General features: G+C 38.8%; 1 protein-coding gene across 9 annotated transcripts in view; it reads right to left on the bottom strand.

Moving 5' to 3' along the window:
* The window catches only part of FHIT (fragile histidine triad diadenosine triphosphatase), a 1426527-nt gene that overhangs the window by 260635 nt on the left and 1142311 nt on the right, over positions 1-23581 (bottom strand). For all 9 annotated transcript variants that reach the window (XM_047850991.1, XM_047850990.1, XM_047850994.1 and 6 more), the window contains 2 exons: positions 7398-7543; positions 5083-5112 (listed from right to left, as the gene is read on the bottom strand). In XM_047850991.1, coding sequence (XP_047706947.1) covers positions 5083-5112; positions 7398-7543 — 176 coding nt within the window. The remainder of the gene's footprint in view (positions 1-5082; positions 5113-7397; positions 7544-23581) is intronic.

Genomic DNA, 23581 nt, shown 5'->3' on the forward strand with positions numbered 1-23581 from the left:
AAAATAATTTTTAGAAAATTTTTAAAAGGGGGGGGCACCTGGGTGGCTCAGTTGGTTGAGCGTCTGACTTTGGCTCTGGCCATGATCTCGCAGTTCACAAGTTTGAGCCCTATGTCAGGCTCAGTGCTGACAGCTCAGAGCCTGGAGCCTGCTTCAAATTCTGTGTCTCCCTCTCTCTCTGCCCCTCCCCTGCTCATGCTCTGTCTCTGTCTCTCTCTAAAAAATTTTTTTAAAAATTTCAATTTTTTAAAAAAAGAAAGAAAAGTGAAGACGAAGACGTTCAGAGATGCTAAGAGTCCTGCCCAAGTCATACAGTAAAATAATAGACCTAATATTCCCATGCAACCTCTGATTGACGCCAAAGTGCATTAACTACTGAACTTCATGAAGAGCTACAATATCCTCTATGTTCATGAATTGAAATGATTACCAAATCTCTACGTGGAAAATCTCTTCTAGGACCATAGAGACCCTTCAGTGAATGGAACAGTTGTTTTTATCTTTATTTTAATTTTTAAATCACACTTCTTCAAAGAATTCCTTTTCTTGTTCTTTCTTAAGCAATCTGAAAAGTAATTGCTAATATATCAATAGTTATTAAGATACTTCCCACTGCCTTAATATTATAAAATGAACTATCTAAGTAGGGGATTCAATTCCATAACCACAAAAAAGGATAAACAAGCACATTCTATAAATAGTTCTTATGAGATTCCAGATTGCCTGCCTGCCATAAATTTCTCTCTTTAATATACCTAAAACACCCTCCCACCCAAAGATGCACATATTAATTTCTCTAAAAGATAGCTCACATTAAACTTACTATGGAGCATCCCTTTTAAAAGACTGAGCACTGCCTTTAACGATTTGGCTAGTTGAAATTACATTTTGGAATATGGTCTGGCAACCTAATGAGTGGAAATTCTGGTCTTTGTCAGTGATGCCTGAGATATAGGAGATTCTTGACAAAAATCCCAGGAATCTCAGACAGACCCCTGACTACACACTGAAATACAAGTACATATCATCTGCTGCTTCATGTTCATTCACATTAGAAACTTACGAGTAGATTTGCTCTCTCAAGCAAAGACCCATTATCTTCCCCATTCTTTTCCCCATACCACCCAAAAGAGCCATCGTAGACAGTGACAAAATGCAAGTCCTCAAAAAAGCTTACATTCTTGAGGGACTAAGGAAACATAGGTACAGAAACAAAAATAACCACGCAAATCAAAAAAACAGTGAAGAATGCCTTGAAGGAAATCAAATAAGGCAACAAGATAGGGAATAAAGGCTTTATTGAGCAGAGCCACTTCAGAGGGTGATGGGGGGGTCAGAAAAGACTAACAATACAGCAACATATGGCTGTACCTGTATATACATGTATATGTATATACAGTGATATGTATATACATGTATATGTATATACAGTGATATGTATATACATGTATATGTATATTGCAATACATGCCTAAAACCAGAAAAAAAGAGGTTGTTTCTCAAGACTGCAGGACATTCAAATCATTGCAATGATCACTGGGTAAATAGCAGCACTCTACTACTTTTAAATTCAAAAGGAGACTGAATAATCAACTGAAATGTAAGAGGTCACTTTTTACTTCCATATTTCCCCTTCCTGCTCTGAATCACTTACTGAGTAAGCAAGTCCACCCTTGTTCCTTGCAAAGCAGAATTTAAAGCCCCTGAAACAAACAAACAAAAAGCCCTAAAGTGGCACCACGTTCAAGTGTCTAGCTCAGTGGTACACCTTCACTAACAATAACAACAGTTGCTTCAGGGGAAGAGATCATTACTGGGCTTATTGTTATTACCACCCGGCATGAGACACAAATGGTTTCGAACCCAGACATTGGGCAGAATACCAAGAGTCAGACACACAGGCAAAGACGAAGCCAACAGTCACTGCGCTTTCCGCGGCAGGCTGTCAAATGCTACCCTGAAATGCACAACTGTGTGAATTTCAAAACATGAAATGCTCAGTCTTGAACTGCAGTTTTCAGAACCAAACAGCTGAATATTGAAGGTGCTGCCTTGCTCCCTGGAGGGGCTGGCTTTTATATGGCTGGTTTCCACACGGCAGGGGTATGCAGCCATTACCAGCTATTTTATCAGCATAAAATAACAAGACTGAGAAACAGCCACACTCTGAAAAGACTCATATTATGGGCTGGTTCACAATGAAGATTCCCAAGCCCAAACCACAAAGATTCTAAATCAATTGATTTAGCATAAGAACTAAGAGTTCACTTCTTTTTGGTTTAACTAACACCAAAATTAATTTTTATGCAGGTAGTATAAGGATTGCACTTGGAAAAACATAGATTGGACAACATCACATATGCAAAGTTGGCCTAAAAGGACAGTTTTCACAACTTTGCATACACACACTCACATACACCTATGTGTCATACACATAGGTTTTCATATGCATGTACATGGTTGTTCTCTTTTAGCCATTTTATCATCTACAAAGGATTTAAGATGCAGCCCCCCCCCCAAATTCACAGAATTTGGGGAATTCTGTGATCAGGCTGGAAATAGCTGAAAGATGTCCAAAGCAATACAATCTACTGATTAAAAAATATAGAATTGTTAAAAAATATTAACTTATACTAAGTAACAATGGTGATGGTGATAATAATCACATTCAACAATTCATATATAAGTCCTATAGGCCAAGAATTACTCCATCATCCTAACCAATGAGGCTGACAAAACCGTGAACATTTTTGGTTGGATAACTGGGGGCACCAAAAAAGTAGTCACTGTTAGAATCAGAGAGTCCTTAGCCAGGGTGTGCAGTTCTGCTAGACTTGGTGTTTGGTGACTTTTTTTTTTTTTTTTACTGTGTTTTATTACTATTCTTAATTGAGATACAATTCAAATACCATAACATTTTCCATGTTAAAATATACATTTCAGTAGGTTTTTTTTTTAATTTTTTTTCAACATTTATTTATTTTTGGGACAGAGAGAGACAGAGCATGAACGGGGGAGGGGCAGAGAGAGAGGGAGACACAGAATCAGAAACAGGCTCCAGGCTCTGAGCCATCAGCCCAGAGCCCGACGCGGGGCTCGAACTCCCGGACCGCGAGATCGTGACCTGGCTGAAGTCGGACGCTTAACCGACTGCGCCACCCAGGCGCCCCTCAGTAGGTTTTAGAATATTCATAATGCAGCATGAACATCAGCACTATCTAATTCCACAACATTTTCATCACCCTAAAAAAAGAAACCCTTACCCCTTAGCTGTCATTCCCCATGCCCTCCTTTCATCAGCTGCTGGAAATCACTTATCTACTTATTGTCTCTATTCAACGCCTGGTTATATACAACATAATTTTAATCCTTCATTCAGAACCAAAATGAAATTGTGAGATTATATTACCTATATATACATATAAGCTTTAAATGTGTTTAATATGTACCTATTATCAATCTGTGCATTTCATTTGATCTAGTTTGTACATGCTCCCCTGTTATTAGCTGTGTTCCTACAGACATACTTCCATATTTGAACGAATTCCATCAGATAGTGCGTTCAGTACCTAAATCTGGTGTTGTCAGGATTGACAATTACATACTGAGTTTTTTTAAAAAAAAACTAGCAACCAGATTTAAACTTTGTGCTTTGTAATTCATGAAACAATTTCAGGGGACGCCTGGGCGGCTCAGTTGGTTAAGCTTCTGACTTTTGATTTTGGTTCATGTCATTATCTCACAGTTTGTGAGACCAAGCCCTGTATCAGGCTCTGCACTGAGCATGGAAATTGTTTAAGATTCTCTCTCTCCCTCTCCCTCTGCCCCTCCCCTGCTCATGCTCTCTCTCTTAAAAAGAAGAAAAGAAAAGAAAAGAAAAGAAAAGAAAAGAAAAGAAAAAAGAAAAGAAAAGAAGGAAGTATGAATGAATTTCAAAAAGAAGCTACTCATTATACTCTTTTTGGTGTCTACATATTTAGAAGCCTGGCATGGGGGGTGGACAGTGGGGTGGAAGAAAGAGGCGAGTCCCCTCTGTCCCCGTTACATCATGTGTTTGGAGCAATCAGGAGGACAGCTCCTTTTTATCGTAAGGAATTTGGTGGCAATCCCTATAGAACATTTGCTCCTTAGGAGGACTTCCCAAAGTACTTTTAAAAGTCCCACAGTAGCTATGTTAAACAGTAAAGCCATATGCGAACTAATACCAAAAAGAGACTGTGTTTTTTTGGTGCTGTTTTGTGCCAAGCATTACCTTGTCTGTTCATAGCCAGTCTCACAGTGATAAAACCTTATTTTGCAAAGTATAACATTAGCACCCCAGTTCAACTTCCCTCTGATTTCTAGCACTGAAAAAAATAGCCATTTCTGTGATTTGGGCATAGGACCTAACTGCAGAGGAATTTGCATTTGTATGAAGGGGGCTGAAACGCAGCCTCAGCATCAGCCAAAGTTTTATTCTTTTATTTTACTTTACTAGGAAAGTAGAGAGTATCCTAATAAATCCTCCTTTCCTCTTTTAGCACACTTAAAAACCCATCTTCGAGCTCCACTGACTCCATTAGGTTAGAACTTTAGTATTAAGTACAAAGGGAGGAAAAGTATAGGTGTGTGGGTGGAGAGAAGGAGAGAAGGAGAAAAGAGCCAGCACGTGGAGAACAACTCGCTTAGCCTGTCGCTCAAGAATGAGGAGGCTGTGTGAAGAACCAGAGGCCTGTCAAAGATATCTCAGCTTCAAATGGGACCCGCCAGTCCACACAGGGCTCACATGCTGTTTCTGAGATACTACCTTACTTGAATCCTTTTGACTTCAGTTTCTGTTTTAGGACTTCTTGATTTAGCTTCTGTTTTAGCATTTACACAAGAATAATTTTACTACAAAAGGTAAATGTCTTGTAAAGTAATGGGAAACATATTGCTTGGCATAGTTTATAATGTCAGGATTTATGGCTCTAACAGTGAGGGTCTCTCTGACCTCAAAGATAACATAATGAACCAGCAATGTGCTGCAAATGGCTCAGTGTGATTTTTATTAGTTCTCATAATTGCCCCTTATTAATTTGTATGCACGTAATAAGCACTCACCTTCACAGTCTGCCCGGCTTCAGGGCCATCCTAGGAGTAGAAGAAAAAAAAATAGATAAATAACAGAGGTGATAACAGATAGATGGTATCTCCTGCTTATTCAGAAATACCTCCCGTTAATAATTTAGATCCAATTTCATTGTGTGTTAATTTATAGTATTCTCATGGGAACCATTCACTTCAAATGTGTGGGACCAGACAGTTCTCCATTTCCGCCTGAGAGTAAGTGAGAAGTTATGTATAAAAATGGTATAAATTATCCAGGGAGCCAACCCTCTTGCTACTTTTCATGCTCTTTGCTCTTGGCTATGGCTTTAATTGCATTAAAGGAAGGTTGGAAATGTTTGAGGAGGTAAATTATTGCACCTTTTGATTATCTTTAAATCAGAGGTAGTTTAATTAATGTCTGGTTACTATAAGTCTCTACTAAAAAAAAAAATTGCTGTAAACATAATCCATTAAGTAGGAATATGGGCTGTCTTATATGGAAGACCACCCAACAGTGGGCTCTCTCTGGCTGTCCTGACCTTAGGGGGGAAAAGTAGGAACATTCACTGTAGTTGGGCCCTTTTCCCATTCCTGGTTCCTTCTCTCAGATTTTCAAAACCAACAAAACCATTTGTTTAGCTGAAAATGAACTGATTTGCCCAGACATCAGTCACAAAACAAAGCAAAAGCAAGTGCTCAGTTGGTTTGAGATACTAGAACAGGCAATGTCTATGACGGAAAATTGTAGAATTGAATTAGAACTTTGCAACTTTTAGCAAGTCTTTCTATCTCTGTGGCCCAGACCAATGGGTAAGAATGTTTGTCCCGCTGTGGCCAGAATTGTGTATAAATGGCTTTCAAACTTGAAGTCACAGTCCGTTAGTGGGTCATGAAGTCAGCTTAATGGGTTGTGATCAGCACTAAAACCAAATCAGATAATACAACAAAAACTATTAGAGTACACAGGATGGGTAAATGTTGTTTTGTAAAACTTGGGTTTCCTTTATCTACGTATATATCCATGAGGTGCAAGGTTCACTTGACTGTGGAATAAATAAACACCATACTCTAATTTAAAGTTTGAAAAGTTATGTAGACACTGCATATACAAAAGTACTCCAAGTGCTATGCACAAGTCAGTTCCTTTGTTTATGGAATTCACTTTTGAGTAAATCACATTAGATAACTACTAGCACTGGCCATTTTCAGTGAAGGTGAATTTTTTTCTAGTATTTCCTTTAACACTGACAGTTGCCTTCAGCCACTCTCTGGAAACATGACTTGTAGCGTAAGCTTGATAAACCCACCCTGAGCTTAATTACTTGCACAAAAGTGACTCAAACACACATACAGACACACACATACATACATACACCATATTTTAGAGGGAAGTTTACTCTCAACACAGACATGACAGCAAAAACTTTATAAAGAAGCATTTAGGAGCATTTTTAGTCAAAGCCTTTCATAACTTGAAAATAGTGGTCTTCTCTGTTTCTTTGAAAGTCTATGGCTGGAAGGCAAAGAGGGTAGTTGAAGGATGGTAAATATTCTGTGTAACTAAAGCATTGAGGGCAAGGTCTCACATTACAGAACCAGCCAATTCTTTCCAAAGGGTTACTGCAGAGTCATCCAATGTCAAGGCCACTAAGGACTTTAATTATGTATTGATACCCCTAGCTCTTCCCATGGGGGATCTGAAAGGGCATAGGATATGTTCTATTGATTTGCTCAATTCCCATAGCTGATGACTCACCATAGACTTCCTTCTACACTTGGCTCAGCCTGTGCCTAAAGATCTCCAGTGACTGGGGTATGTCATCTCTTTCCTGGGAAGCAGGCCACACAGAATACTTGATACAGCATCATACCAATCCATAATCAATCACTGCAGATTGAGTTAAAGAGAAAAAGGAGCCCTCTGAGGGCAAGGTCCCAACCAACTTGCATCTCTCTACTACACTGATGTAGAGGAGGGCTAAGTCCATGCACTGCTCAAAATATAATTGCCCTGGAATGAACATGAGCTGTCCAGCCCCAGTTCCAGTAGAAGATCTGAAATGCCTGAATGCCCATTAAATCACTTGTCTGTTACTCTCATTTGTTTTGTAAACAATGCTGCAGACAGTGCCTCAGCTGATATTCTACAGTCCACCTTGGGACAATGGATACTAGGGTGGTCCTGGATTACATCTTTTTCTGCTATTATTTAAGACATGAACAATGACGGCTGCCTTACCAGTGAGACGGCAACTTAAAAGAGAGAGAGCTCAATGCTAGGATTTGAAAAGGAAGAAAACCAATTTCTGAGCTACTTAGACACTCACCTGGATGGAAAATGTGAGAGAAGTCCCCTGGAAATGCTTCTCCACCACCATCCCGACTCTCTGGGTTGCCTGGAACAAATCTGCCACTTCATCTGGACGCAGGTCTCGGAAGCGCTCCACTGGCCGAAGGGGACACACGAGGACATCTGCAGTGAGTTCTGTTAAGGCACACTTTGCTTGCTTTGGGTAGGATTTTTACCAACAAGTTTATACCCACAGTATTGAATCCCCTTGGCCCAGGGCCTGAACTCTCAAAGACTAAGGAATAAAAGAACAAATATTTACCAACCACCAAACTCCAAGAAGTTCAAAAAGGAGCTTACAAACATGGTTAATTATACTTTGAAAGAGAAGCAGTGGTGTGCTAAAGAAATTCTTTTAAGAGAAAAGGGCATTAATGTTCAGAGAGACTCATGTGCTGGCTGAAATAATTATGCCAAGAGGCAAAATCTATTCTGGACCATTATCTCCTGACCCCAATTCGAAAGCTCCATCTTCTCAAACAGCCAAAGGCACTGGGTTGGAAAAACAAGCAGAATATCCAGTCAGTTTCTCTATGGAGAGTATCACAATTAAAATTTTAATTTCAATATCTCTTGAGAGAAATGTGTAATGAAAACACAATAGTAGTTGTTTTATTTATGTTTAAAAGGAGAGCAGACGTTCTGAAAACGTACAGTGAACTTCATTTATAATAAGAGATGTGCCATGTGGTTAAGCATTTTATGACAAGTGTTCCTCCAATTGATTATTAAGAATTCTAGAAGCCAGTTGAAGAACATTTAAGAAAAGGGATTTTTTACTTCTACAAACAAAACCATCTCAGTGCATTCTAGAAGTGAGACAAGTCAACATATTTATGCTATTGGCCTGAACAAATAAGAGCTAGAGAAAAAGAATCTAAGTTTGATCATTTGCTGGTGACAAATTAACATTCAATGTTACATCATCAATAACATTTCAGTTGTCTTTGTATTTGAATTCCTCATACACATGCGGCTACACGTGCAATCATGCATGCATACATATATACTCACATTGAAATACATTAAATTTTATTTAGTTTTCAGGTACCAGCAGATGAAAAAAGTGCTCAGATATTCTTTTTGGTTTCTTTCTTTCTTTTTTTCCTTTTTCTTGTTGTTTTAAAACAGTGTGCTTTGCCTGAAGCTAGGCACCTATGGGGCATAATAAAATCTCAATTCTACAATTGCTAGTCACACCAGAATTGCAAGCATTTTAGCCTACCACACTGGTAGGATTCAGAGCCCAAAGGGAAGGAAATGCACTGAACTCAGCTGGGTGGGCTTAATTTCCATAAGAGAAGGGCGGGGTGGGGGGGGGAGCTGGTAGGGAAGGGGAAAGCTGAAAGGGAAACTGATTAATTTTGCTCATAATCAGGAAATTCATGTCAATGGTAAACTAGGAAAAGGAGCAGTGGTTTAATCTGAGTTCATTTTTCAAGAGAGGGGAAGGGAAGGCTTCACCCACAGGGCAGCAGATACTTAAAAAGATAATTATCCTTCTTTGGCAAGGCTGCTTTATTATCATGGGTCAATGAACCATTTAGAAATGAAGAATTTCCTTTCATTTCCTTTTAGCAGATTGCCAGCCTCCACTCCCACTGAGTTGCCTTTTCTTTGTTAAAAGACACCTTTCCCCATCTTCCTCCTCTCTCCACCTGCTCTTAGGCCCTGATTTCACCAAACCACAGAAAGATGACAACTTAGCAAGCTTCCAACAATACCCATAATTGCTGTGGTGAGCTATGTCTAAACACAGCAACCAGGTGGGGAAGGAAGGACATTTTCTTTAAATGACTGCTTACTATAAAACTTGGTGGAATGAATCTTAAATTCTTTGTATCTAATGTAACTTTAGTAATATCAATGACATCTGAAAGGTTTTGTTTTGTTTTGTTTCCAACACCCTAAAAATATTTTATTATCTGTTCATTTTCCTTGTCTGGTACTAAGGATTGGCTTGACCCAATGTTTAATGAATCAAAACATTTATGGAAATGAATCAAAATGACTGAATCTGTCAGCTGTTTTATCCTGTGTACACTTAACCACAGGGTCATATATCACATACATTTATTACTTTAATTGAATGTTAATAATACTAATAACAACATGTCACGAAACAGTTAGACAGGCTAAACATGTTCTCAATTAGATGGATATTTTTTTCAACAGCCCATTTAGGCCACATTGCCCTGACATATATATTCCTTTCAATCTAACCCTCTATTAAGAAAACATCTGCATATACCAAATGATCTTCCCGTGTGACTGTTAAGATGAAATAGGATTAACTTTTAAGGGTGCTTACTTGGTTTGGGCAGGTGTTCATGTGGATAATCATTGTCTTTGCTCTGTTGGGACCCAGAGGATAGACAGACAGGTATCTCAACCTGTCAGTGGACACACAGGTAGGCTCCACAAGACTTGACAGAGAGACAGATGGGTCTGGAGTTACCCAGGGTATGGATCTGGGGGTCCTGGGTACTGTGTGAGTCACCGAGCTAACCAACAGCAGATTCACTAGTCTCCCCTGGCCATTCTAGGTACTAAATGGCATCAGGAAGTCAGGACCAACCACCATCCCTCAATTCCTTTGAAACAAGAGAAAAGATGCCCTCACCTCATATAGGTAGTAGGTACCGACTGCTACCTACCTACTTCCAGAAGCTCCTTTTCCACTCCTCCCATACACACTATACATCTATCACATTTGCCTTCTTTCTGTTCATCTAACACACTGAACTCATTCCCAGATTTTGAGGCTTTTGTCCTAGCTGTTTGTTCTCCCTAGAATTCAATCCCATGTTCTTCACATGGCTGCTTCTTTCTTACCTTCTGATTCTATTCCAATACTGCTCCCTCAAAGGAACATTCCAGAACCATCAGTTTAAACTGCTACCCAGTTTTGTCCTCTTCTATCACCCTCTTTTCACCTTGCCGTAGCCCTTGCCACCAGCTGGTAGTTTTCTTGGCTGGCTACTACCTTCCTGAATGAGAAGGTAATCTCCATAAAAGCAGAGGCTGTCTTGTTTACTGTTGTCTCATCCCTGCCTAGAACACCAGACTTAATAAATACTGCTGCAATGAGTGAATACATTATGATCCAGACCCTCTGATCAGCTACCTCTGAGTACTAAGACCCTGGCAAAATGGAGACAACATCCATTCATTTTCAACCATCTCTACAAGATTGGGATAGTCCGCAAGATTTTTTTTTAATTCAAGGAGGTTTATTATTAATATTTAGCATAATTAGAGCTAATGTTGGGTGTGCGTTGGAAAAATGTAAACTCATTTCTAATGTAAGTTAATTTTCACAAGTGCACAGGAAATATAATGATTTCCTTATATAATGACAAGGGGAAATTAAGAAAACCTTTTAATATAATTATAAAAAACTATAAAGAAGGGGTTTCTAGATTATTCAGACTCTATACCAATAAAAAGCTGCTATTTGGACTAGAAAGTGTAATTCATTTGTACATTCAGTGAACAGTGAGCACCAGTTAAGTGGTTGGACACTGTACTAGGCTCTGGGATGAGCAAAAGACAACAGGAAGTTTCTCTAGTTCTTCCTGTCCAGGAGATGGGCACCAAAACAGATAACTGCAGTACTACGGGAGGTACAGATGTAGGATAAGAGGATGCAGAAGCAGAGCAAAGCACCCAATGCAGCAGAACCTGGGACACCTTAATCAGGCAAAGGTTCCACGATAACCTTGGGGGTCTCCAAGTATGGTCAAATATCCCGTGGCTAGCTGAGAATACAAGCAGGTTCATAAAGGATTTAAAGCAGGTCAGTAAACCTTTTCTGCAAAGGGCCAGATGGAAAAATTATAAGCTTGGTGGGCTATATGTCTAAGCAGCTATAGACAATACAAACAATGGTAAGTGTGGCTATATTCCAGTAAACCTTTATTTACAAAAAGAAGAGACAACCCAGACTTGGCCCATGGACTTAATAATGTCAACCCTTGGCTTAGAGGAATCACATGAGAAAAAGGTAACTAAAGGAAGTTAGAACTATTTGGGGGCCCATTCTTTTCCAAAGTTGAAGACTATAGTGTTATTTAAATAGTATATTAGACAAATATCATTATGGTATCTTAAAAATTTTCACTTTCTAAGCAAAATACATGGGCATTATTGAGATATTTCCTCACCCTGTGTGTAGCACTTCTGATGCTTTTAAAGACCAACCACAATGAGAAACTGTGTTGCAGTGATAACATCATATAGATAAATCACAAGTATTACTCCCCAGTCCAACTAAAGGAGTTTCTGCCATCTTTCATTGGAAAAACGAAGTATATGATCTACAAACATATGAGAGTACAGAAACAGTATGTTATTCACAAATTCATCAGACAATAAAAGTACTTTCTCAAAATAAGTGCATACGCTTTGGAAGAAAACACCACATTGCTTAAAGATGGTGTTATCATGCGCTACATGCTTCTCATAGACAAACAGCTCAGGGAAAGCAAATTAACTTTGAAGAACCGCTCTTATAACTCTACTGCAACTGTTTATATGCCAGTAGTTTTAAGGTAATACCACAAATGCAGTATAAGTTAATTTAGAGATTCTTAGGCATTGTTAATGGGCAAACCCCATATTATATATAGGCAATAAGAACACACTTTCTTTTGAGTCCTCTTTGCTTGGGATTAGTGCCTCTGAAGGGACTTTTTAGCCAACATGCATGATAACCCTCAAAGAAGTTAATCTGCATAATTGAATTTAATATATGTTTATCCAGGATTCATCATGGGTGAAAACCTATGAAAGAGAGTTATCAAATGGAATCTGGTCTCTCTTTTATAATCCAAAATAGAGAAGTCCATTTAGTAGTAACATTTTCTTTTAAAGAATAGACGGTAATAATTAGAGTTTAGTTTCTGTGGTACACAAAGAGATTCCTCATAACAGAGGGAAATCAAAGAAGACTTCCTAGTGCACACGAGATTTAAAGTCAGTTTTACAAATGGGGGAGTAATTCAACCAGTGGGCCAGAGTGCAGCCCATGTGCCCATCCATCCTTCCACTAGAGCCTCCTCTCAGTCCAGAGTCTGTGCTAGCATTTAGGGCACCAAGATGAGTACAATAGAGTAAATGACTTCGAAGCATTCACACTAACGTCCCAAACTGTCATGCAATATAAACAGATCATCACAACACAGAGAGATGAGGACTATTGATAGAAATCAGTACAGAATGTTGTGGGAGCACAGAGGAGGCAGAATCTAACTGTGCCTAGGGGTGTGAGATAAACTTTTCAGTATGGTCTTGCATTTCAATTTTCTAAAATCAGAAACTATTTCTCCAAATTTGGACCAAGATCTGTCCTTGAAAATGGCCTAGCAACTTATGGTTAGCTTTAAAGAAAATTGTCAGACATGCCTTCTTTGGCCACAATCACTGTTTCATTTATAAATGTACTCTCCTTTACTTAATCTTTCCAACAAATCCATAAACTACTATTATAATTCCTATTTTTCATATGAGGAAATTACAGCTTATAGAAAATAAAAAACTTGCACAAGACAGCATACCCAATATGAAACTAAAACTAGAATTCTCCTGAAGCTTGATTCCAAAATCCATGTTATTAACCATAGCGCTGTGATGCTAAAATGTTTTGTACTTTTATGACTTTGTCTCTGCTTACCCTCCCATTAAAGTATGCCCTGCATCTCAGAGTCTCTCTGCTTGTGGAAGAGACATGGGTGCGATGAAACACAAAGACACTGTGCAAAACTACTAACAGCCTGACAAACACTTAGCTTCAAATGAAGAAAGCAGAGGAGATCAGGAATCCCATCATGGGAGGAAACCTCAGGAAAAGGGAAGTAGTAAGTATGCCCTCATCCTAACAGAGAACTGTGAGTACTGACATCAAGAATGAGAGAACTACCTCGCCTTGTACGGGGGGTTCAACTGGAAGAAGAGTGGAAGGATGTGGAGCCTGCATTTGGCTCCTTCTGCTCTATCATTCATTCATTCATTCATTCATTCATTCTAATTGAAGTACAGTTAATGCACATTATATTAGTTTCAGATGTACAACATAGCGATTCCACAAGTTTATACTTATGATATGTTCACCACAAATGTAGCTACTATCTGGCCCTTTTATATTTTTGAGGTAGGCTTGCTTCAAGGCACCTTTGGCTCCCCTGAGTTGCAGATTCTGGAGGAAGCTTAGCTACAACTATCAATATCAATGGGTCAGGCTGACAGACACATTGAAAAATCCCATGGCCTGTTGGACAGTCTAGTAATCCAGAGTCAATGACTCACCATTATTTATATGACCAAGGACCACCAGCAAGTTGATAGCTTAATGCATTTTCTTTCCCTCTTCAGCTCACCACCAGTCTGTAAGTGACTGTCTCTATCCTTTGGATGTAAACATTCAGGGTGTTTTTGTCACACTGAAGTGATAACACAACATGCCAGACCCTGTGCTGGACTCTTAGTGACACACAGCTAACCCAGAATACATACAATGAAAAAAAGAAATCAAATGGACTTTTTGCAGTAGTCAAGCACTTAAGTTGATGTGGGAGATTGTATACAAATGTTACCACAAAAGTCCCTCCCATCCCACCACCCCCTTGCAAAGTGACTTTGCTTCTCTTCTCATCAAAAATTGGTGTCTGTTTCCTCTCACCTCAAATTGCGGCTGGACTTGTGACTTGCGTTGATCAGTTAAATGTGATAGAAGTTTCACTGTGTGACTTTAAAGGGTCAGGCCTTAATAGACATTACAACTTCTGTTTTTTGTCCTCTTTGAATGCTGAGACCAAGATGCCATGAAAAGCCCAGCTAGCCTACTGGGGAGCAAAAACCACATGGAGGAGAACTAAGGTACCTTATGATACTCCGCACCAATTGTTAGAACCTTCCAGACACAGGAGACCTACTGACTGACTTCCAACTTCCAGCTATCTACTGCTGTATTATGACAACAAACACAAACACAGTGGCTTAAAATAACACCATTTTGTTTTCTTATCCTAATTCTGTGGGTGGTTGTTGCTGCTGGGCTCACTCATGCAACTGCTTTCAGTTGGGAGGTAGGCTTGGGGATGGGCTCAGCTGGGTCCACTGGGCCCCTCGCCCCTCACTCCATGTGTTCTTTCATCCCAGCCCCAACGCAGAAACTCTAAGGCTTCTGAAGGTTTAAGTTCTCCCACATACTATTGGTCAAATGAAATCACAGGCCAGCCCCAATTCAAGGTAGAGAAATAAATTCCATCTCCTTTTTTAAAAAAAATGTTTATTTATTTTGAGGGGAGGAGGGAAAGAGAGAGGAGGAGAGAGACAATCCCAAGCAGGCTCCACCTGTCAGTGTAGAGCCCCACAGTCTCCATCTCATGAAACATGAGATCATGACTTGGGCCAATATCAAAAGTTGGCTGCTTATCCAACAGAACCCCCCAGGCACCCCAATAAATTCCATTTCCTGACCTGAGGAGTAGAGAGGCCACACTTCCAAGGGCAGTGGCAGTCTTATGGCAGTGGTGGTCATCACTATAATAATCCACCACAGTCGGTAACTGATAAGTTCTGGGAATTTTATAAAAATGAACAGGTCCCCAAGATATCTTAATGTCCTATGGAGTACATACAGCCATGGTATTTGGGAGCTGGGATGGGTCTTAAACATTATCCTCCAATTGTTATTTCATCAATATTTTCCTTGTTGGATGGAAAAATAAATGGGGGAACAGAGTTCAGTTGATTTGCTCAGTATCACACAGGCACACATTTGGAACTGAAACTCAACAATTTGGCTTCCCAAACCAAAGTTCTTTCCATTACACATGAGATGGCAAAACACTGCACCTCTGCCATTATGTTCCAGTGCTAAATACACGGCAGACATCAATAATCAGCTACAAAATTCTCTCCTTGAACAGAAACTCAGGGACACCTGGGTGGCTCAGTCAGTTAAACGACTGACTTCAGCTCAGATCATGATCTCACAGTTTGTGAGCTCAAGCCCCATATTGGGCTCTGTGCTGGCAGCTCAGAGCCTGGAGCCTCCTTCAGATTCTGTGTCTCCCTCTCTGTCTACCCTTCCTACACTCCTGCTCATGCTCTGTCTGCCTCTTTCAAAAATAAATAAACATACAAAAAATTAAAAAACAAGACAAAACAAACAAACAAAACAACAAAGAGATTCAGATTCCTTCTCAATCCTGATCTCTGAGTAGTCATCACCAGTCAGATTGGGCATGTAATAAGAGATGCAGGTGTCATTTTGTGGCCCTCTATACTGCCTCAGGAAACAAACAAACAAACAAAAAAAACAACTGCAAAGGCCATGTGGGGACAAAAACAAAGTGAAATGCTGCAAAAGTGAGAATTTGCCCAAGCACATCAAATGTTCATTATGTTGCTACATTTTTATTCAAAATAAATTTGATAAGTTTAAAATTTGCTCATCATGGATAATAATTGATGATCTAAAAAATAATTTTATGTACATTTCCAGGACAAATATGAGATATTTAAATATAGAGTCATGACAGAGAAATGGAAATGTACTGATTCAGGTGATTAATTAAAGGAGACAGCAGAATATTATTCGCAGAGTTGTTCAGACTTGCTCCCATTTATTTTTCTATATCTGATCTATTCTAGGGATTCAGAATATAAAAATCACTAAAATAAATCAAACCATCAAAATATCATTGATTCTGATGAGGGTGATTAGCATGCGCAGATATGAATATGGAGGAAGTCAGCATCAAATAATATGACAAAGAATTAGTCATTCTTCTGAACTAATAAAAAAGTAGAGTGTATTCGTCTCTCCTGCAGATTAGTTTGTAGTTCAATGACAAGCAAGGAATTTTTCAGTTTGCACTAAAGACTTCTGAAGACCCTGTGTAATGAGTTACCTGCTCCAACAAATAATCCTAGCCCTTGCAAATGTTTAAAATAATTCATAATGTCACTTCAAAAAACAACAGGATGGACCATGAGGTTTTTTTTTTTAAGAGAAGATTCAATTTATTTGATTTAAATGACACAGTTGCGGAGATTTGAATCAAAGGTGGCAATTCAAAAAGTAATCTACTATTCACAATGTAAGCACTTCTGTAAATTTTCTTATCAGAAAGGTAGAAATTTTACCCCAAAATTAAGCAATACAATTCTGAAGAGGCAATTTTCCAGTATGGGCCACATCTTTGTTCACTGGATATTAAAATACCCACTGTAGGAACTCAATGGAAACAGGGGATATTCATCAACCATAAGTATAAATGTTGTGAACATAATTTTAAGCAAATTTGATTTCCAGAATATGATAAATTCCAGCATGGTGTGATTAAGTTACTGATAGTACTCTGCTCATACCTGGATCTCAGGGCAAGCATCTCTTAAGTATCCATGAGAATTCTCATGTTTTGTCCTGGGGAATGCTTTGGGTCAAACATATAGTCACAGTAAGTCCTTGCTCATCTGGGGGAAGAGAAGCCAAGTATCCTTTACTAGGCAGATCTGCCCTGAGCCATCTCCCAAACTCCTATACCCATCTGGATGCTCAGAGGTGAGAATCACATTCAGAGGGAGAAGTAAACATGTGCCTTCAAAGAAAACAAAATGAAAAAGGGTGCCTGCAGCCTGGCAGCACTTTGGGGCAGATTCTTTGGTTTAAATGTCACACAGTATTCTGTGAATTTTTCAAGGCAAACGAATCTTATATTGATTATCCTAACAGAATCAGAATGGGGAACACTGATGCTTACAATAAGTCAGATATGTGGGGAACAGTAAGTAATATCAGAAGGGGAAGGAAAGAATGTATAACATTTGTTTGCTGCCTACTATGTTCCAGTGATCATCACTGACCCTTTGAGGTAGATAGTATCACCCCCATTTTTCCACATTTATCAGTTCAGGCCAACAAAGTGAAATTACATACCCAAGGTCACACAATTATTAAGTGAAAATGTTGGCTAAGGCCATGTGATAAAATCACCTCGGCTGTTTCAATGACTCCAAGGTCATGGAAGTTTCCATGTACCTACTGCAGTGTTTACTATAGTGGTTCACCAGAACACTGGTTCCATGAGATGTTATTACACATTATATAGGAAGAAAAATGGGTGGTCTGCGACGATTAAGAAGCACTAGATGAAATGAAGTAAAAGGTTTCTTTACAGCAGTACTCATCAGGATATTTAATGTTCTAATGTGCACTGACTGCTCAAAAATCAGAGATGCCACGCAGCATATCTCATGTTTGCTTAGCAATCACATCATCATCATCATCATCATCATCATCACCTTGCAGAACATTGCATAGGACAAATGTCTTAGGGGATGTTCTCTGGGAATCTTTGGGAATATCACTTACCTCAACACAGAGGTGCCTGAAAAAGCTTTATGTTTTTTAAACAAAAAGTAAACATCCTGTTAATTCACATGGGCAGAGGGAGATGGCATTCTGCTAAATGAAATATGCTGAGAAGTTGAACATTGAAATGTATCTAATGGTATATGAAGTCATTAGTGCTATTTACCAACTATTTCAGGTTCTTGCCATATCTGGGCACAGGGTAGGATTACATTTCCTAGATCCATGTAGTTAGATGAAGCTGAAGGAATTCTGGCCAAGCAATTGTGAGCAGAAATGATATATATCACTTATGGACTTGAGCCCTTAACTGCAGTGTGAGACCCCAAAGCTCTCTTTCCTTATCCATGGCAACCAGATACATTAGTCGTGTAGTCATACTGGACTGGCATTATAGGTAAGCAGGGGGCTCTGTTCATCATCTGTTTTCAGTGATTAGAGCAAGTCTGTTAAACAGGTTTCATCTCTTTTGCCAACTTCCAACTAACCTGTAGTATCTGCCTAGAGCAGTATTTTGAAGAGATTCTGTGGCCTTGATAGGAATCAGAAGGGAAGAATGGAGGGATTTATTAATTTTGGCTGCCATGAGGGAAGGAAGAATATCAGTGTGCATAATCAAGTATCCATCAGTCTTCAATTAGGAAGCAATACAAATATCTGTTCCCAGGCTCAATTTCCCCCTTTCTCGATGATATAGAAGTCATGTCTAGGTCCTGCAAGGTCGCTAAGTAACAATTGTGAAAATGCGGTATTATTGTTATTGTCCTGGAGATACAAAGAAGAATATAGAACTTAAATAATTCTGGTTAGGAGAGCATTAAAAAAGAAAGTTACTGTCACTGAAAAGTATCTGTCCATAATGTGCCAACATGGGAGTGGGAACCAAGATGAGAATGTTATAAAAATGCTCTTAGGTATTAAAAGCTGGAAGAGTATTACAAAGAAGAATAATAAAGTACACTGGGCCTCTAAAGGAAATATTTAAGGATCATCCTCAATAAGGAAGTTTTTTAAACTACATGTATATTCTGCTATGAGAACCACTTCAAAAGCTTTATGAAATGTTTTTTTTAATTCTAGTATAAATCAGAAAAGAATGCTAAAGATTTGTAATTCATTGGAGATCTGCTGGAAAACCACAGGCAAGATAAATAATTTCATAGCACTTGACCATCTATGCTTTCAGGCTACCAGTAGGTGAATGAGAACAGAACACTTTGAGTGTCTGCTTCTATAGGGTGACCAGACTGGCCCCAAACTCCCATACAGTTTGACCTCTTGGGTGTCTTTCCAACACAAATTCCACTAGGTCCTGAAAAGCATGGATTCCAACTTCCGGTTTGTTAATGCCATTCAAGAGCCACCGAAAAGTCCAATTTCCATTAGATCTTCAGTACAGCTGGACAAGCCAATGAAGCAACCCACACATCACAGTCTAGATACTACGGAAGACAAAGAGCAACCAAGATATAAATGTGAAACAGCAGGGACTCTTTCACAGGAGAAAAGAAATAGGAAATGGGAGACAGAAAAGAAGGAAGAAGACATAAAAAAGGAATATTCAGCAGGTAAAGCATTCTTACAAGATGGGAAATACTTCCTGGTGAACAGGCTCAAATGACATTCCTGGTTTCACACATAGTGTAATGCAGAATAGTCCTTCCATAAGTATTTGGTGAAAGACCAAATGGCATGCATGCTCATTCACTGCTTAATCTGGGAAACAATTCTTTCATATAAGTAACTGTTCAAAATGTTTCAGAAATTGTTTCTGAGACATTGAACGAGACCAGACCCCACTTACTTATATGAAAATAATTAAGGGAAATGCACTTAAAAAAAAAAAAAAGCTTAGTTCTGAATTCTTCATCAAAAAGAGACCCGGCTAAAGGCATAGAAAAACTAAACATAAGATGCCCTTCCCTTCGCACATCAAAGGCAGCGCTTGCATTTTAAGTGGAAAAGTTGTAGACCATTAACTCATTGGAGCTTGGAAAGATCTGAGCATAACACTGTTCTATGTTCTTTTCAACATTTATTTATTTTTGGGACAGAGAGACAGAGCATGAACGGGGGAGGGGCAGAGAGAGAGAGGGAGACACAGAATCGGAAACAGGCTCCAGGCTCCGAGCCATCAGCCCAGAGCCCGACGCAGGGCTCGAACTCACAGACCGCGAGATCGTAACCTGGCTGAAGTCGGAAGCTTAACCGGCTGCGCCACCCAGGCGCCCCTGTTCTATGTTCTTTTCAAAACAGTCATGAGATCTTTCTCTGTGACAAATACAGATGTTGATAGAAAAATTCTTTATGTCCAAAACCGAGAGCCTTAATTACGTTCACTTGGCATTCTTAGAATGCGAATCAACCACCCCCACCAAAAAAATAAACAAATAAAACTTCAGTCCTCCCTAAGTTAGCAATCTAAAAGAGACATGAGAATATTTCATAGTGAAAGGTGTACAAGGGCTTAATGAATGAATTTCTCCATGAGTGACTGAAGGAAGGCCATGAAGGAAAATTTTAGAGGAAAGGGTAGAAACAAAACACTTATTAGGACTTTGTATGTTTTGTTCTTATTCATTAAGTACATATATTCGTACTTAATTAAATAAGTGAAATTCTTAGTGAATAAGTGAAAAACAGGCAAAGTCCTAAAAAATGCTCTGGTTCACTATACAGGAATTAAAATAAAAAAACTTAATTTTAAAAAAAGAGCCTCTCACATGGTGGGTATTGTGTAAGACACTGAGAACACAACACACACCAGCCATCATGCATCGCATCCTCTCCTGTCCAAAAGTATATATTCTAGAAGGTGAAAAGGCAAGAAACAGATGAAAACATGGTCTGCTGTGAAAGAGACAAGGGTTGAGATAAGAAAGCAAAGTTGCAACAACACAAAGCAAAGTGTGGAAAGCCAACACTGCTACACTGGGAATAAGCTCGGCCTGTTTACCTGGAGTGTCATGAAACAGCATTGGCTCTCCACAGCTTCGGGTGGCTGTGTGGAGTGATTCTATCTGCAAGGGGAAGCCTCAGAAGCATCTCAGGTAGTGGACAGCAGAGACTCGTGACAGAATCTGAGTTCTCTTTTACAAGGATCACTATAAATGTTGTATAGAAAAAAGAAAAAAAAAAGATTCAATCAAAGCAAGGAGAAAAGCTGAAGGCCATTGGGGATGGCTTTACCAGAGACTAGTTGAGAGATTCCAAATAGTCCGGGACTATGGTGGTGACAGTGTAGATACAAAGAATTTGAGATATATTTCTGACTCAGGAGCAACAGTACTTACTGATGTGGGGGGATGGGCATGAGAGGAGGGGGGTCAAAGAGGATCTCAGGGTTCTGGCCTAATGAGGTGGGTGGAGAGTGGTGTAATTTAGGAGATACGGTGGTCAGAGGGGAAAGGCAGTGCCATGGGGCTCACTATCTAGAGATCTTTCCTTCTTGAATTTAGATTTCCCAAAACCAACTAACTTGTATGTGTAGATGCACCCCAGGGCTTCTTTGAATCTCCTGAAATTGGGAATGGATCTGTCCATGGGGGTGGGGGAGAAGGGGGAGTATACATTGTTCTCCTGTGGTCTTGAGTTTGCAAAAAATTCTTAGTCTTCTGACTCCAACTAAGAATCACTGATTTGAATTAACAAAATTATTTGGAGTTAGTTTCCAAAAGACAATTAAAAATAGGCTCATATTTCTATTCATTTTAGCTTAGAATCTAAGAGACCCACTCCTGAAGAGTGAAAAACAGTAGTTTATTTTGTGTCTGAGCAATATGTTCACAAGGATGAACTCTCCACAAAAGACAAACTAAAGATTTATTTTTTCTAAATGGCTTAACACTAAAATCATTTTAATCTGATTCAGCAGTGAACAATTTAAAATGTGTCCCTTCCAACAAAAGACAGCTGGACACATAAAGATGATTGTGTGATCCATTCAAAATTAAAGAATGGGCTAAATCATTTACAACAATAAAAATGCAAAAAATCCTACCAGAAAAAAAAAAGGCGTGAAAACACTAAGTAGCAAGTGATTTCTAAATGTTTCCAAAACAGGAAGCTAAAGACATTTTAATGTTACTCTGGTAGCTTCCAGAATAAAATAAGTTAATCAGTCAGCTGCTAAAAACAAAGAAGGAACTCATTAAAAACAAATACATTAAAAAAAATCAGAAAGAAGTGTCAAGAAAGCAGGCTTTTTCAAGATAGTGATTTGTATGCAAATATAGCACAGCTTTTATCCCCAAAACCTCCAAAGCCTGTAAAGGGAGAAAGTTTGTTCTTTCTATCTGCTTAAACTCTTCTCCTTATAAAGTCAACTGCTAGTGACAAGGAAGGCTTTGACATCTTTAAAACAATAACAGAAAAAAATACCTTCACAAACACAGAGTTTCAAAACCACAAACTCCTAAGCCACTCTCTTCCTCAAATCTCTTAGCCTAGTGTCTGTGTTAACACTGGGTTAATGTTTATACCTACTTCATTGTTACAAGGTTTGGTGTTGTTGTTGTTTTAATAAGGGATTTTTTAATTACATATTTCACACCATAAAGTGAAGGTTGCTAAAAATATGGTTACTTAAAAAAATCAATAGAAATGAATTCCTTGAAGACTTCCCTCTGTACAACATGCCCTTCTTTGCAACTGTAACGTGGAATAGGATTTGAATATTGTTGACTAACACAAGCGTTACCATTTAGAAGCTAGAACTTCCCTCAGGCCACAGATGAAACTTCACCCCTATGTTTTCACATTCCACTCACCTACTCACCTCCCTTACGTCATATTCTCTCTGCATTTTTCTTTATCATCCTAATCTAGCATCACTAGAGGAAGGAGCTAGAAATAGGTTATCTGACTGTAATTTCTTCTTTCACTCCACTTTGAACTGTATGAATTTTTCAAAACATAACTGTTTTTTTTTAATGTTTATTCATTCATTTTGAGAGAGAGACCGAGAGAGAGCACAAGCAGGGGAGGAGCACAGAGAAGGAGAGTATCCCAAGCAGGCTCTGCATTGTCAGTACAGAGCCTGAAGAGGGACTTTGATCCCACAAACCAGGAGATCATGATCTGAGTCAAAATCAAGAGTTGGAGGTTCAACTCACTGAATCATGCAGGCACCCAAAACATAAAGTTAACAATAAAAAAAAAAACCCTCAGAACACAAAAAACAAACAATGAAAACATTAAAAATATCTAAATGCACTTAGGATTTACAACTTTTTTCCAGGATATCACTTTTGATATTCAGTTTAGATAGCACAGCACAGGATATGGTTTGCCTAACTTTTAAATAAGAAGACCCAATAATCTCAAAGACTATGAAAATACCAACTTGAGCCCAAGATTCCTATGTATTTTACTTTTATTCTGTATATAATTGAAAAAATATATATATTTAGGCATGCATAAGGAAAGCAAAAATTTGGGAAAAAAATGTCTGGCAATTCCGTAACAATTTTATATTTATATGTCATCGTTACTCCTGCAGGATCCTAAAACTCACTCCTATTTTCTTTACATGCTCAGATATTTAAAACATGTCTTTGCTACCTCACAATCTGCTGGCATGAGGAATTAAACATTGGCCCCAATATCTTCATTACCAGTATCAACATCATCACCGCCATCTTTGCCATCAAAAAAATTGGAAATTATTTGAATTAGTACAACCTTTACTAAAATAGTATTTCAAATTTATTTATTTTTAGTTTATTTTTGAGGGAGAGAGAGAGAGAGCGAGTGCACAAGTTCAGGAGGGGCAGAGGATC

Source organism: Prionailurus viverrinus, chromosome A2 (assembly GCF_022837055.1).
Source record: "Prionailurus viverrinus isolate Anna chromosome A2, UM_Priviv_1.0, whole genome shotgun sequence".
NCBI lineage: Eukaryota > Metazoa > Chordata > Mammalia > Carnivora > Felidae > Prionailurus > Prionailurus viverrinus.